Source organism: Gadus chalcogrammus, chromosome 12 (assembly GCF_026213295.1).
Source record: "Gadus chalcogrammus isolate NIFS_2021 chromosome 12, NIFS_Gcha_1.0, whole genome shotgun sequence".
NCBI lineage: Eukaryota > Metazoa > Chordata > Actinopteri > Gadiformes > Gadidae > Gadus > Gadus chalcogrammus.
In genome coordinates, this window is record NC_079423.1 from 3,487,016 (window position 1) to 3,501,569 (window position 14,554).

Consider the following 14,554-nt stretch of genomic DNA (forward strand, 5'->3'; position numbering starts at 1 on the left):
AAACATCATGTCAGACATCAAGGGTTAATCATGAGATGTTGAGTTGCTGTAATGTTTACATTAAGCCACATGGAGACGCTGTTGACCAAAATAAAATAAAACGCACCCCGGAATATTTGTGCATAGGCCTATTAACTCGATTTCTGAGGGCATGGATTAGCTGAAATATAAATTGGTTCATGAGACTAGCAGCATTCACGCTTGAATCACATAATATTATAGGTTATTACAGGGAAGATGTAGCGCTTAGTGGCATACATAGACAAGAAAATAACATTTGAAATAATCTTTCCTTTCAAGTTTTGCTATCATATGGTTTAGATTTTGTACTTTGTACTACAGGTCGATTACATTGGGTAAAAAAAGGATGGTGTTGACTCACTGACTCTCCAAGAGATGCAGCCCCATGTAATTGGAGGAATGACACGAGCCATCTGATTGGCCAGAACCGACCAGGTCTCTGACGGCGCAGAGGCTGAACATCGACCAAAGCTGGCAGCATCGTCCCGTATCGTCGCAGAAGAGAGGTGACAAATGTTAGCTTTCTAGCGGTTACAAATCCGTATTTTTTTTTCATTTTGTGACTATAGTTTAAGTATATTTATAATAATTACACCGCTGTCTGGTCGGCTGTAGTTCCCGCTTGGTCAACATCACATACACTGTTAGCTAGTGTGCCTTAGCATATTAGCAATTGCAGGCGCTTGTCAACGGTGTGGGTGCTAAGTCCGCTCCGCTAATGCTAGCCTGCCGGTTAGCTTGTTGTGGTGTCGTGGAGTCAGTTCAGTCATAATAATCCCAACAGATGTACCGCTCTATATGTGTAGGGGACCTGTGTTCGGGATATGGTAGGGCCACGGAAATACACATGACGCTTCGTGGCTCCTAAACCGCTGTGTTCTCGAATCCTTTGACAGCTCCGTGACTGCGGAGATATGGAGACTTCAGGGAGGATCGCGTCCACACCGGACACCCTGGAATTCACTGTAGAGAACGTGGAGAAGGTTAGTGTTTTACTTAAGTCTTTTATCGGTAATGACTCATCAGATACCCGATCAGATCATGTAATACAAAAAACGTATGTGTCGGCATCATGCAATTCTTGGAAATCGAAACTTGATTTATTGCGTTTGTCATCACAGCAGTGCGGTCGTCATCATCACCACCATGGGCTAGTCATACTAGGATGAGAGTCATTATTACAAGTGGGTGTCCGATGAGGTAGAGAGAGTGATGACAAGCTGAAGATGACATATTAAAGCCATATCCAACCCCACCAGTCGCTCGCTTTAATAAACGGTCTGCTTGGTTTGATTGGTTTGCGCTGCCATCCAACTTGTGACTAAATAGGTGCGCAATAGACACAGGCGTGTGTGCGCCGTGCCGCCCGCGGCTTTCGCTAGTGTGGCTGCCAGGTTGCTGTGATGAATATCCTTGTTGCTGGGTGGCCACTGTCTGTTGCCAAAGGGGGGAGGCAAGACAATAGGGGGATGGGGGAGAGTAGAGGTGTTTCGGCAGAGGAGCATAGCCAATTTGATGAGAGGAATTGGGGGGTGAGTGCGTGTGCAACGGAAGGAGAAAGGAAGAAAATGTGTTTGGCTTTTGCCATCCTATTTCTCATTCCATTGGGAATACAAGTCAGGTCTGTATGTTCTGAACTAATTGTGACGTTAAATACAGCATGACATTGTCAATGTTAACTGTTTTAATTATTTTATATTTTGTCGCCCTATATCATAGCGACATAGAGCGGAATGTGTATGTTTAAGCGATTTGTGACTTTATTTTCATACTGTAATAGGGATATACATACTATAAATTATTTATTACTATTATTAGTAATAGTAATAGTTGAAGTAGTAGTACTACAATTAATTCGTCAGAGAGTTAATGGGAACAACTTCATGTCATGAACCATCTTGTATCAGTCACCTCTTTCCTAATTGAAATGAGAATCAAACTAATGTTTTCACCCTTATTGTAGTCTTTTCCATTATATTGTCTGTAAATCGTGTTTTGTGATTCTTAATCAGTAAATTAAGTAATCCGAGACGCAAGTCAGGCGTTATTTCTTCCCTAAGTGCTGAAGTCCTTTCTTAACATGGTGAAGAGTGATTGGTAGTATTTCATCAGCAGGCAGGTAGTATCATGAAACAAACAACTGTTAACATTTGATCTTGTGATAGTCAAAACGAAAACACTGAAACAAACTTGGAGATGTTGACTTCTGAAGATGCTTCTCATCTAGAAATGGAAAATGGATGATGAAAAAAATGCACCTTACAAAAAGTATACACACATACTGTATCAACAAAGGCCTTTTTTTGAACATTAGAAATAATTTAAAGCTCCGTCTGAAAGCAGTTGTGAGTCTGTTACGCAGTTTTGCTCGGTAGATATTCATCATAGTATGCTGGCGCTTAAGCATTTGGACACTGAAGGGTGGTAAGAGAAGGTCTTAACCCGCTTCAGTGGGAGTCCGAGAGCTTATCATCATTTATTATTATTTTCTTCTCGCTAGTTGACAGATAGTGGGTAGCAGGAAGGTGTGTCACACGGAACTGTCAAAACCACTCAAGATGTGTAACTGCATCGTAAAGCTGACAAAATGTCATGTTTTGGAATGACAATTTCTATGGAGGAAATGTACTGTCGCCAGCATGGTGGCACACTGAGATCTCAGAGAACACATGTACACACTTTGTGTGTTTGCGGTGCTGGATCTGATTGCCCCTGGCTCTGTGTTGCTGTCCAACTCAAACAAAGCTCTTTGTTTGACTTATTTTTTTCTCTCCATACAATACCACATTGTCTTATATACGCAACTCTCTGTAGCGTTTATAGTGATTGGGAGAGTGAACCGGGGATGACCCCCAGTGGGCCGTAACGTGTCCATACCATGCAACGATGCACGTCAGTAGATGTTTAGAGTCAAACAACACAGGTGCTGAACCCACGTGGGGATTATGACAGTGTAGACAGTGCTGCTACGTGTTCAGAATATAAAGTGGTATCATTTTGCATTCAACATATGAATTGACTTGCAAGGAAGGTATTGCCGTCCAAAACATAATGAAGGAATAAATGAGTGAATGAAAGGGTAGAAGACTCTTTCGGATATGGATAAGAAATGAGGAGAGAAATAGCCTCTCATAAGTAAAGCTTGCAATCGCAGCATGTTTCCTAGCTTTGTCGTCTTATGGATTTTTGTAGGGAGGAATAGAGTGGGATGCAGTGGGTGATCATGCCTATCGATCGGGTGGCAGTAAGTAATCAGTCCCCACGGCGACGTGGAGTAAAACGTAACAAACTGCTGAAACAGTGCTAAAATGCCTGTTGAAACTTTCTTTATACCTATTGTTGAAACACTTTTATACAAACTGAGAATGTGTCACCCATGGAAACAGGGTGTTCCTTTTTAGATTCTGTACACGCACGCACGTGCGTAGCCTCTCTCTCAGAGGTTCTTCATTAGAGAAGTTTTCCGCTCATACAGTATAGGGTGAGCGAACAAGGCATGTGTCCCCCCCTCCTATAGGGCAGCCAGATTGGCGGCTGACTTCCCATTAGGAGGCTGACATTGAGGGTTTGCTGTTGACAACACATGGCCCCAGGAAATCACAGCCGTGGGCCGTCACCTGCTGTGCTCAACTGACTTGCCCTTGATCATCCATACATGTGTACATAATATACATCAATGTACAACGGTCTTGTGAAAATTATACATTCCCGAGTGCGTTCCAGAATTCGTGATATTTTACATTTGGTATGATGATACAGTTTGTCAGTGATGACTACACTATATGAATTTCAAATCTTTGCCCCTCTCCTGCTCTTGACGTACAGCCCTCTTACCACTTGCCTTTCTTGTTGTAAATTGCTTACTGTGTGTTGGTGCAGCTCCTGGGCTAGACAAGTTATTTCGGTCCTCTGAGGCTTGGAGTGCCTAGTGCGTGGCGCTGTACTACACTGTGATGTGAGCGGAGCAGATGGTGGATCTGCTAGAGGGCAGAGAGACCTGTATAGAGGGAGGGGGAGGAGAATTGTTTTATACCTATAGCGTCCACCACCCTGCTGGCTCTCCGACGTTGTGAGAAAAGGTGGGGTGTGGGGGAGCATGATGGTATCTTTGGAGACTCCCTGCCTTAAGCAAGCCTACCGTAGGTTGGAAGCAGGTGACTGTTTTCATCTGTGTAGTCTCCCCAGTTAAATGGCCATTACATCGCCTACAAATGTGTGTGCATTATTGCACATATTTGATTTTAGTCTTCAGACTTTTTTGCTTCTACAAAGACTAGATTATAACTTTAGCAAATGGGCATTAAGGGAAAAGTAATCAGAGCCAAAAACCTGTTCTATTTCCTCTTAATGGCTTCATGTGGACATTTTTATTTCCCTGTGTTTTATTATTAATCCCAGGGAGGATAAACCAACACAAACATGTACTTTGACGGTCCCGTTTGATGGGGTGTGGGTGAGAATAACAACATGTGGCATTAATGATCCTCTGGTCCTTTGAAGCCAATGATCACAGGTTTGACTTGCAGAATGTGAGCTGAACACTGACTAGATGAGCACCAACCCTTCTTCAATCCACGATGTCGATCCTAATCCAGGCCTAGCCTAAAGCGATTGACGGGCTTGTTAAAAATGACATTTTCCCTATACAAGTGTCGTTGCCATGACGCTGCTCTCCCTACAAGAAAGTGAACGAATTCTGGATATTTTCTTGTGAAAGGCATAAACAGGTAGTGTCTCAGTGTGTTTGTGTCCCTGTGCAGGCTTGTCTTTTCGTCTGTGTGGACGGGGCCTCTGTCTCGGTACACACAGCTGTGCCACCTCACCGTGAAAACAATTCTCATTAAACAAGTGCCCAGGCGTTGTTGGTGCTCCTACGGAAACAGGAGCCTAATAATGGTGGAGCGGTATCACAGCACACTAGCAGCCGACGCCCTCTCTGGCAGTCGGCAGCCATGCTGGAAGAAACCCGACCCCCACCCAGTCACGGGAACACGGCTTTGTCCGAGCACTCGTTTCTGTTCTTTTACTTCGTCAGTTAGAGCCAAGGGATATTAATGTATTGGTTGTCATGATGCGGATACTGGGTTGTAGGGTGTGGCACACCATATTGATACGTAGTCACGTCATCAGAGAATCGATTTGAGGTTTTGTTAACATTGAACTATGAAGAAATATAAATTGGTCGGTCAAAGCTTTAATCATCAAGAGTGTAATTTCTAGTTTTGATTTGAAGCTCAGTGTGGAATGTCATATTTCGTTTGATATAACAGACATTAAGAAGCACACGGTGTGATGACGATGCAATATCACCGAAAGAGGATGGACGTCGGTAATATTGAATGTGGACCATTCCTAGTATTAGTCCTGCCAAGCGGTCAGGTTGGCCTGCCAGCTACAGTGTCTACAGTCAACAGTCAGTCAACAGAAAATAAAGACCTGAGAGGTGGCCAGACTGTGCTTCAGTTATATTAAAAAAAAAGATAAGGCTTTGTGGAACTCCTCCTTACAGGAATTCACTTTTAACAATGGACCAATTTCAAGTGAGAACTGACCAACTAAAAGCCTGTAACCTGAGCCCTTTGACTGATCGAGTGAGGCATTTATGGAGCAGAGAGAGAGTGTTTAATGCATGTCCATCTGTTCACTTCGCATCATCATTTATTGAAGAAGATTGCTGAAAAGTCTTTAAAAAAGGTACATCTGTGAGGGATGAGAGGTTTGAGCGCGAGAGGCATGGGATGTGACGGCAGAGGGAGTATGGAGAGCGGGAGATCGAGGAGAAAACATCTATAATTAGCATCTCGAATCCAGCCATGACAGAAGAGTGATTTCTCTCGCTCTCCTCTCTCCCTCTCCCTCCGCTGGTCTGTTTCCCTGCAGCCTGTTCACATCAATTTCTTTCCAGTCTCAGATTTTCGATGGTCTGTCATGGTCATATGTATCGACTGAGTATGTCGGGTGTGAGGCTCGTTTCACTGACTGTGGGTCAGAGAGATCTGAACTCTTTCTCTGGCTGGAACCTGCTCCAGACAAACCAGGATGATAAAACAAACAAACACAAACTATGTGTATCAGGATTGGATTAGAATTGTATTTTTTTGCTCTTTACTTCTTTTGTATTGCTCGCTTTTCAAACACACAACTGGTACTTATTTAGACATTATTTCCATGTGGACACATTTTTACTCTCCTTTAAGTTTGTAACCATAGACTAAGAAAAAAATAAACCATCTCTTTTTTCTTTTGCAAATTTTCAGGCGCTCCACCAGTTATACTACGACCCCAACATAGAGAACAAAAACCTGGCACAGAAATGGCTGATGCAGGCCCAGGTCTCCCCGCAGGCCTGGCAGTTCTGCTGGGCCCTGCTCAGCCCGGATAAGGTTTGTCACACATGCACAAACACATACACATAACCACATACACATATAAAAACACACACACAAATTAAACACATAAACAATAACATGTAAACCCAACCAGATATACGTTCCCTTTTCATTTGTATTACTCCAACACAACCTCGTCTCATCACAGGTCCCTGAGATCCAGTACTTTGGGGCAAGCGCCCTCCACACCAAGATCTCCCGCTACTGGGGGGATATCCCCACTGACCAGTACGAGTCCCTGAAGAGCCAGCTGTTCTCCCAGATCGCCTGCTTTTCTTCGGGTTCCAAGATGGTGCTGACCCGGCTGTGCGTGGCGCTGGCCTCGCTGGCGCTCAACACCATGCCGGAGGCGTGGCCGGGCGCCGTGGCCGAGATGGTGCGGGTGTTCCAGGAGGAGGGCGGAGGGGTGGACGGGAGGGCGCGCTGCCTGGCGCTGCTGGAGCTGCTCACCGTGCTTCCCGAGGAGTTCCACACCAGCCGCCTGCCGCAGTACCGCAAGGGACAGGTAGGACCCCTCACTGCTGTTACGCATCAGACTATGCACAAAGGCACACAATTAAAGACAATGCCGATAAGGTATGCAATTTATCAACTGAAAATGTTGATGCCAACCATCCAAATGGTCGACTTCATTTAGTGAAAAGCAGTACAACAGCATTGGCTGTTGCAGTGCTTAAATGTTTGTGATCACATGAGAGGAGAAGTCATTATCCATCATTATCTTACTGACCGCCTGGTCCGTTAGAACCGTAATCCTTTCATTGTCTCCTCTTATTAAAGGTCCCATGGCATGCTAAGTTATGGATGCTTATATGTAGGTGTTAGTGGGCCCTTAATACAGTATTTGAAGACGTTCAAGAAATTCAGCCTTGGTGCAGTATTACAGCCACTACGAGCCAGTCCCATGATGAGCTTTCAACAAACATGCCGTTTTTTAAAGGCGGATCAAGGTGCAGGGGGGGGGTTTGGCCCTGAGCAGATTGCGGCCACGGTACCATGCGCTCGTGTTTACAGTGGATATATCGCAATGGCGAGGCGCACACAGCTTTTGGCCGTGTTCTTGAAATATTCTAGAACACTCCGGGTGCTCCGGCGGGAGTCTTGGAGCTCTATATCTAAATTATATCATATTATGCATAGATATCTATATCATATATATTATCACGGCCAAAAGCGGTGTGCGCCTTCAGACGATGTTATGATTCTCAAACGGCTGCGTCAGGTTCTCCGACGTCTCTGGTTCTTCCACTTCCACATCAATCTGAAGTAGACTGAACCACGACATGGAGGAGAAAGGGATGTTGCCCGTGATTGCAATTGCGGGCAACAATCCCTTTCTCCTCCATGTCACGGTTTATGTACTTCAGGGAGTCAAAGCCAAAGTTCCATTTGCCCAATTCCTTCTCAGCCACCATGGCTGAGATAACCCCCACTACGAGTCTCGTTGTGGAAACACCAGAGATGTCAGAGAACCTGACGTGTTATGCGCCATAACACCAACAGCAGAATGGTTATCCAAATAACAAAGAAGTGTACAACAGTTGTAGCTCATTGTCTCATTGGCGGGCCAAATTCTCTGGGCGGGCAAAGCAGAGAAGGGGAGGTAACCGGGCCCCTTATGACGATATATGGGGCAAAATTCGCAATCTGCTTTCATTTTACAAAGGCGGAGCAGGATCCCTAGTGCTCGTTTTACAGCTAACGTCATCTCTAGCTACTAGGGGACCATAGGCAGGCTAGGGGAACTCGGATTAATATTAGAAAACCTCTTAAAGTGAAATTGTCATCCCATGGGACCTTTAAGGCAACTCACAGCTTGGAATAACTGTGATTTTCAAAATGAATGCTCTGTTCCCGAACAATTATTTCAAACTGTTTACTTAATTTCTGACTGCTCCATGAATGGTTGCATTATTGTTATTATTAATTATGCAGTTTTAAGCTTGTTGTTAAAACGTTTTTTACTCAAAAATAACTGATATACATCTTCAGGCGAACAACTGCTTTCATTTAAGTCCTGGAATCCCTTTTTTCCAACACATCGTTAAGCGCAGGGTATAGGCAGATGACGAATACACACGCTGTAGACATAAACGACAACAAAATACATCTGTCAATTTGTAACATTTTCAGGCAGACGCTAGGTGTCAAATTGCACTTCGGCTTTCCTGCACGTATGCGAAGATCCAGGTCGCTAGTCGGAGAGTCTACTCGTACCCTTTCCCATTAATGAACTACAAGTTTGACATTCGGTCTTCTCATAGCTTGGCAACGCTTGGCCAGTTCTTTCGGGTTCACGTCAAGTAATCATTGAATGTTCAAGCGAAAAAAAGGCATTGTGTTTTGTTTTATTTTGGAGAGGCAGGCACAAGAATAAATTGAAATGCCCCCGGCAAAATCAAAACTGAATTTTCAGTCGATACACCAACTGCTTTTCAGCATTGCATCTTGAATGATTTTGCAACATCTTTTTCATAAAACTATTGCTTCCACATATTTTCAATAGAGCACATTCGGCATCGCAGTTGCGTGTTGGCTGTACTGCCACCTTTTGTACACAAACCTGTCGTGGAGGTACTAAAAGTTCTGCGTCATGTCCCTGAGTCCAAAAGTGGATCTTTCGCAAAAGCGTGGGAAGCTCCACAGAACAATGAATTCGGCCTAAGTGCAGTCCGCTCGCCCCCAGCATGAAAAAACGGTGAACAACCAATGCATGCCATAGAATCTCACGCCGTCTCTCCCTCCACCTTTCCTCTCCCTTCAGGTGCGCGGTGCCCTGGGGCGTGAGTGGGGGTCTGTGTGCCCCCTGCTGCAGCAGCTCCTGCGCAGGGCCGACAGCCCGGGGGCGGTGAAGGCCCGTGTGCTGCGCTGCCTGTCGTCCTGGGTGATGCTGGACGTGCCACTCAATGAGAGCGAGAGTCTGGTGCACGACTGCTTCAGCGCGCTGCCCGACCCCGAACTCTTTGACACAGCAGTGGAGGCCATTGTCAACGCCATCTCCCAGCCAGACTCCCAAAGGTGTGTGTGTGTGTGTGTGTGTGTGTGTGTGTGTGTGTGTGTGTGTGTGTGTGTGTGTGTGTGTGTGTGTGTGTGTGTGTGTGTGTGTGTGTGTGTGTGTGTGTGTGTGTGTGTGTGTGTGTGTGTGTGTGCGCGCGTGTGCCTATGCTCAGCATGTGTGTCTCTGTATTTACCTGTGTTATCCGTTTGTCACACACACACAAAATCAAGGTGTGTCAGCCAAAGACAGACAAGGTTGGATAAGTAGAGGTTGAGAAGGTTAAAAAAGGCTAGATGTCGAACTGAGAGCATGCAAGAGGGAGAGATGGAGTAGACGGGAACGGCAATGAGATGCCGACAGAGGACACGAGGTGGGAATGAAGCAAGGAGAGCGAGAGAGGGCATTGGAGGGGCATCAGATAGGGGAGGGGAGGAGGAGAGGGGAGGGGTCATTTTCTCGGCTGGCTGGCGTTGCCATGACTACAGAGCAGGGCCGAGATGTCATCACGCCCTGCTTGATTCAGACATGGCAGGCCCCCATTACCCTATCCCCAGGGCTGGGGGGAGGGGTGAAGGGCCGGCGAGGGTGTGACTGAGAGGGAGACGGGTGCAGAAGAAGAATATAGAGCGACAATGAGAAGGAGGAACAGGAGGAGGTGGAGGAGTACGAGGTGGAGGAGTTCAGGCAAAGGAATGCTTTACCCCTGTATACCAGAATGGGAAGCAAGAGCCCTGGGAAAGCTATTACTGACAAGTGGTCTGAAGTCCCTGAATACGAGTTTGCACATGCATGCATTGCATGCAAAATGCTTCAGTTACAGATAGAGCAGTTGCTCGTTAATGACGAGTTCCATTTAATTTCCTTGGTGAATATGTAATTAGCTGATGTTGTTTTTTCGTTGTTTCACTATGGACAATCCTCCTTGATTAAGCAGGAATAAAATGTTGTACGTCTTGTATTTCAATTCTAGCTGTCAAAATCAGGGACGCATGGGCCTGTTTGTGTGTGCGTGTGTGTTTGTGTGCGTGCGCGCGTGCGTGCATGTGTGTGTGTAAGTATGTGCAAGTATGTGCACCCGCGTGGATGTGAGTGTACTCACACAAATCTCTGGATACCCTGCCTGTGTATTCTACTCCAGTCCAGAATCTCTACCTCGATGCTGTTCCCCCCGCCCCCCCCATCTCTCTTTTCTCTCTCTCTTTCTGTTTAAACACATTACAGTCAACTCATTGGGGAGGATGCTATTGGTCCAGCCGCATCCTGTTGCCAGGCAACCCAGTTCCCCTGTCTCAGAGCGTTGATGTAATTGCAGTGGGGATCAGGGAAGGAAAGAGCAGGGGGGGGGGGGGGGGGGGGGCTGAGTGAGTACTAAAGGTGCGGCCACACCAGAGGCGTATCTCGCGTACTTCGCGTCTCAAATCGCCATTTTTTCCATAGGGAACCATTGGTTTAATACGCGTATTACGCGTTTCACGCGTATTAAGCGTATAAGCAACATTGTACGCGCGTATAGCGCGTATGTGGCGCGTATATTTACGCGCAATACGCGCTATACGCGCGTATATCGCGTATATCGCGTACATTTCAAGAGTTCAAAAAATTTAACTTTTTACGCGAAGTACGCGAGATACGCGTCTGACGATAGCCGCATTGCCCAATCAGCGTTGAGCTTGACCCGACGTCACTGGCAGAGAGTAGTGAGCTTGGACAGAAGCATACGGCCGACATCTTTCTTTATTCTGTGTGGAAATAGTAACATAGTTACGCCATTAAATGCTTTTATGGAAACATTTCTAGCGAGAAATGTGCATTTTACTTTCATAATGTTCGCTCGGTGAATGTGAAGGATGTTTGGTTTGATAGTTATGACGAAGAGGGAACGCTCCGTTCACTTGCATGGACAGAGTCTCTGGTTACTAAGCAACCTCAACGTCTTGGCGGACTATATATCTGCTGATCAACACTACGAATGCTGGAAACACACCAGACACACCATGTGAAGTTATTTAACCCGATTATTGTTATTTATATCCGAGATTATTTAATCTAACCCGATCTAAACTCTATCACCCAAACACGGCGGCGTTTGGGTTTCCTACCTCGGACTCCAGCGCAGCTTATCCTGGGGCAACACACACACACACACACACCCAAGTGTTGGAGCCTTTACCGTGGGGAGCCTCATCCTGGGGCAAGACACACACACACACACAGCCACGGCCGACAACTTTCTTTATTCTGGGTGGAAATAGTAACATAACATAACATTTGGTTGGATAGTTATGACGAAGAGGGAACGCTCCGTTCACTTGCATGGACATTGGACTCATCTAGGCGAGTGACGTATGCGCGTATGGCGCGTATTGCGCGTATGTGACCATTTTTGACACAAAATGGTCAAGCAACATTTTACGCGCGTATCTCGCGTAAAAAGTACGCGAGATACGCGTCTGGTGTGGCCGCACCATAAGGGCGGGTGGGGTGGACGAAGAGGTACAATTTACAGTGTTTCATCGGGGCAACATAGCGATGAAGCGGAGCCCCAGGATGGGGGTACAACAGCGAATTGCTACAGAATCCCATCCACTACGAGAGGGGAAACATATACAAACACACTCTGTCGACTACTACCTTTCATTTTGTTTGATTTCAGTACTCCATAGACTTCTGCACAAACAGGCACTTGTTACCTCAAAGAGCTGAGGCCATGACATACATCTCTAAAGCGGCCCATTAAAAATGAATTGGCCTCTAAGTGCATGTGTGTAGTCGCTCGCTCACTCTCTCTCTCTGTCTCTCTTTCTCTTTCTCTCTCTCTCTCTTTCACTCCCTCTCTCTCCTGCAGTGATCAAACCTACAGGATGTAGGACACACACACGGCTACACACTGGTCTGAATGGCTGACTGGGAGTGCAGGGTGGGATAGTCTCCAGGGAGCATCTGATGTTCACAGACTGCTGAGGCGGTGACTCTGCGTTATAACACGGAGACATTAAGGCAGCTCGCCGCATAAAAACCCAGAAACCTCGGGGTAGAAATAGCTAAATGAACCACTGCTAGAGCTGGTAGTGGAGAAATGAACAACGTGGGGACTCTACCCCCAAAACATACAACGATGGATAAGGCATAAGGCTCTATAAAAATGAGATTTTCCCCAAACTCCTGCTTTCTCTGATGAATATTCATGCCGCCTCACCTTGTCCTTCCCAACGTCCTCATGAAGGATGCATGAAAGTCCTGCATTCCACCCACAACCCCTGGAGACACGCACACACGCACTCATACACACAAACACAGACAGACCCGGTATGGATTTATGTTTATATCCTATGTTGCTCACTCATGGATAATGTCTTCCATGGCATTTGAAATATGCACACACACAGACACAAGTAGTCACACACGCACACAAAATGTCAGCCGCTTTGTGTGTGTGTGTGTGTGTGTGTGTGTGTGTGTGTGTGTGTGTGTGTGTGTGTGTGTGTGTGTGTGTGTGTGTGTGTGTGTGTGTGTGTGTGTGTGTGTGTGTGTGTGTGTGTGTGTGTGTGTGTTTCCTGAGACTTCAGAGAGCCGTTGGGTGTGGCTCTTTCCCGGAAACCCTGCAAAATCGTAATCTGAACCCAGACTGCCAATACACAATCAGTCAGGGACAGATTATATACATTGTCAGGCAGTGAAACTATCTGTCATAAATACTAGGCAATACTATCTTCTGAGCAGAGATCTGAAGTAAGCAGAGCCTGGCTATGAGTCAGCAGGGATATTTCACAAAGCGCTGTATTGATTTGGTGGTAACTTTCATCTCTTTACCTTCTAGACTCCTAACGTGTGCTTGTGTGTGTGTGTAGGTATGTTAACACTCTACTGAAGCTGGTGCCGTTGGTGCTGGCCCTGCAGGAGCAGCTGAGGGAGGCAGTGCAGGGTGGAGACATGGAGACCTGCCACGGCATCTGCCGCATCGTGGTCACCCTGGGAGAGAACCACTCCAGGTGTGTGTGTGTTGGGGTGCGGGGTGGGTGGGTGGGGGGCTGGGGGGAGCTGTTCAATCTTCAAATTTGCTAATCCCTGATGAATTACATTTTTGTTATTGTATTTTTACCTGTTGGGGATGAATTATTTCCATACTGGTATACCTGTTCATTATTTAGCCTCACACTTATCTCTCTATCTCTAGGACCCTGCTGGAACAGGTGGACCACTGGCAGAGCTTCCTGGCTCTAGTCAACATGATCATGTTCTGTACGGGCATTCCTGGCCACTACCCGGTTAATGAGACCACCAGCTCTCTCACCCTCACCTTCTGGTACACCCTACAAGTATGTAACCCCCCTCCCCTCTTCATGTATACATGCAGTATACACCATCTTGTGTGTTTTTTGCCATTTTATTTTTTTATTCATTCAGTTATTCCTTCGTCATGTGATTAGGAACATGTTGTGTTCAAGTCATCATTGTTGACTCAGCAAAGGTCAGCAAATAGAAAGGCTGACTCGATGCAGATGACATAATACGTACCATTCTCACTGTTTGTCCTTCTCTACGCCTGTCTGTCTATCTGTCTCTGTGTTGCTGTTTCTCTCTCTAGGATGAGATTATGTCGTTTGAGTCGGAGCGGCAGGCCGTGTACCTGCAGGTGTACCGGCCCGTCTACTTCCAGCTGGTGGACGTGTTGCTCCATAAAGCCCAGTTCCCCTCCGACCAGGAGTACGCGTCCTGGTCCTCAGATGAGAAGGAGCAGTTCAGGATTTACAGGTAGGTCTGTTCCAGTGTGTGTGTGTGTGTGTATAGAAACATGGTATAGAAACATGCTCTCGTATAGAAACGAGAGCAACCCTCCCATGGCAGAAATTCCACAAGAAAAAAAGGAAGCAGAATGTAACCAAAGACCTGGTACAAAACTGTGTCGACTGTAATGGCATCGGCGGTAGTTTGGTGCGTTGTGACATTTGCGATGATGAAGACAAATACACTCAGCTGGACTCAGTTTTAACTTGACATGGGTTGCGCCTTCTGACTGAGGCCATACCCATTTGCTTGTTATTTAAAACACTTAATCCTGAAACAGAGCAGGGTGCAGGATGCTTCTGCTCTGAAACTGTGTGTGTGTGTGTGTGTGTGTGTGTGTGTGTGTTTGTCTGTGTTCCAG

The 14,554-nt window shown here is 46.1% G+C and overlaps 1 protein-coding gene across 2 annotated transcripts in view; it reads left to right on the plus strand.

The window, feature by feature from the left end:
- Positions 1 to 427: 427 nt before the first annotated feature.
- The window catches only part of LOC130392865 (importin-13-like), a 32,857-nt gene continuing 18,730 nt past the window's right edge, over positions 428 to 14,554 (plus strand). For both annotated transcript variants that reach the window (XM_056603366.1, XM_056603365.1), the window contains exons 1-8: positions 428 to 527; positions 918 to 1,004; positions 6,279 to 6,404; positions 6,559 to 6,915; positions 9,175 to 9,428; positions 13,257 to 13,397; positions 13,583 to 13,724; positions 13,994 to 14,160. In XM_056603366.1, the coding sequence (XP_056459341.1) occupies positions 936 to 1,004; positions 6,279 to 6,404; positions 6,559 to 6,915; positions 9,175 to 9,428; positions 13,257 to 13,397; positions 13,583 to 13,724; positions 13,994 to 14,160 (1,256 nt within the window). In that variant the 5' untranslated portion in view covers positions 428 to 527; positions 918 to 935. The remainder of the gene's footprint in view (positions 528 to 917; positions 1,005 to 6,278; positions 6,405 to 6,558; positions 6,916 to 9,174; positions 9,429 to 13,256; positions 13,398 to 13,582; positions 13,725 to 13,993; positions 14,161 to 14,554) is intronic.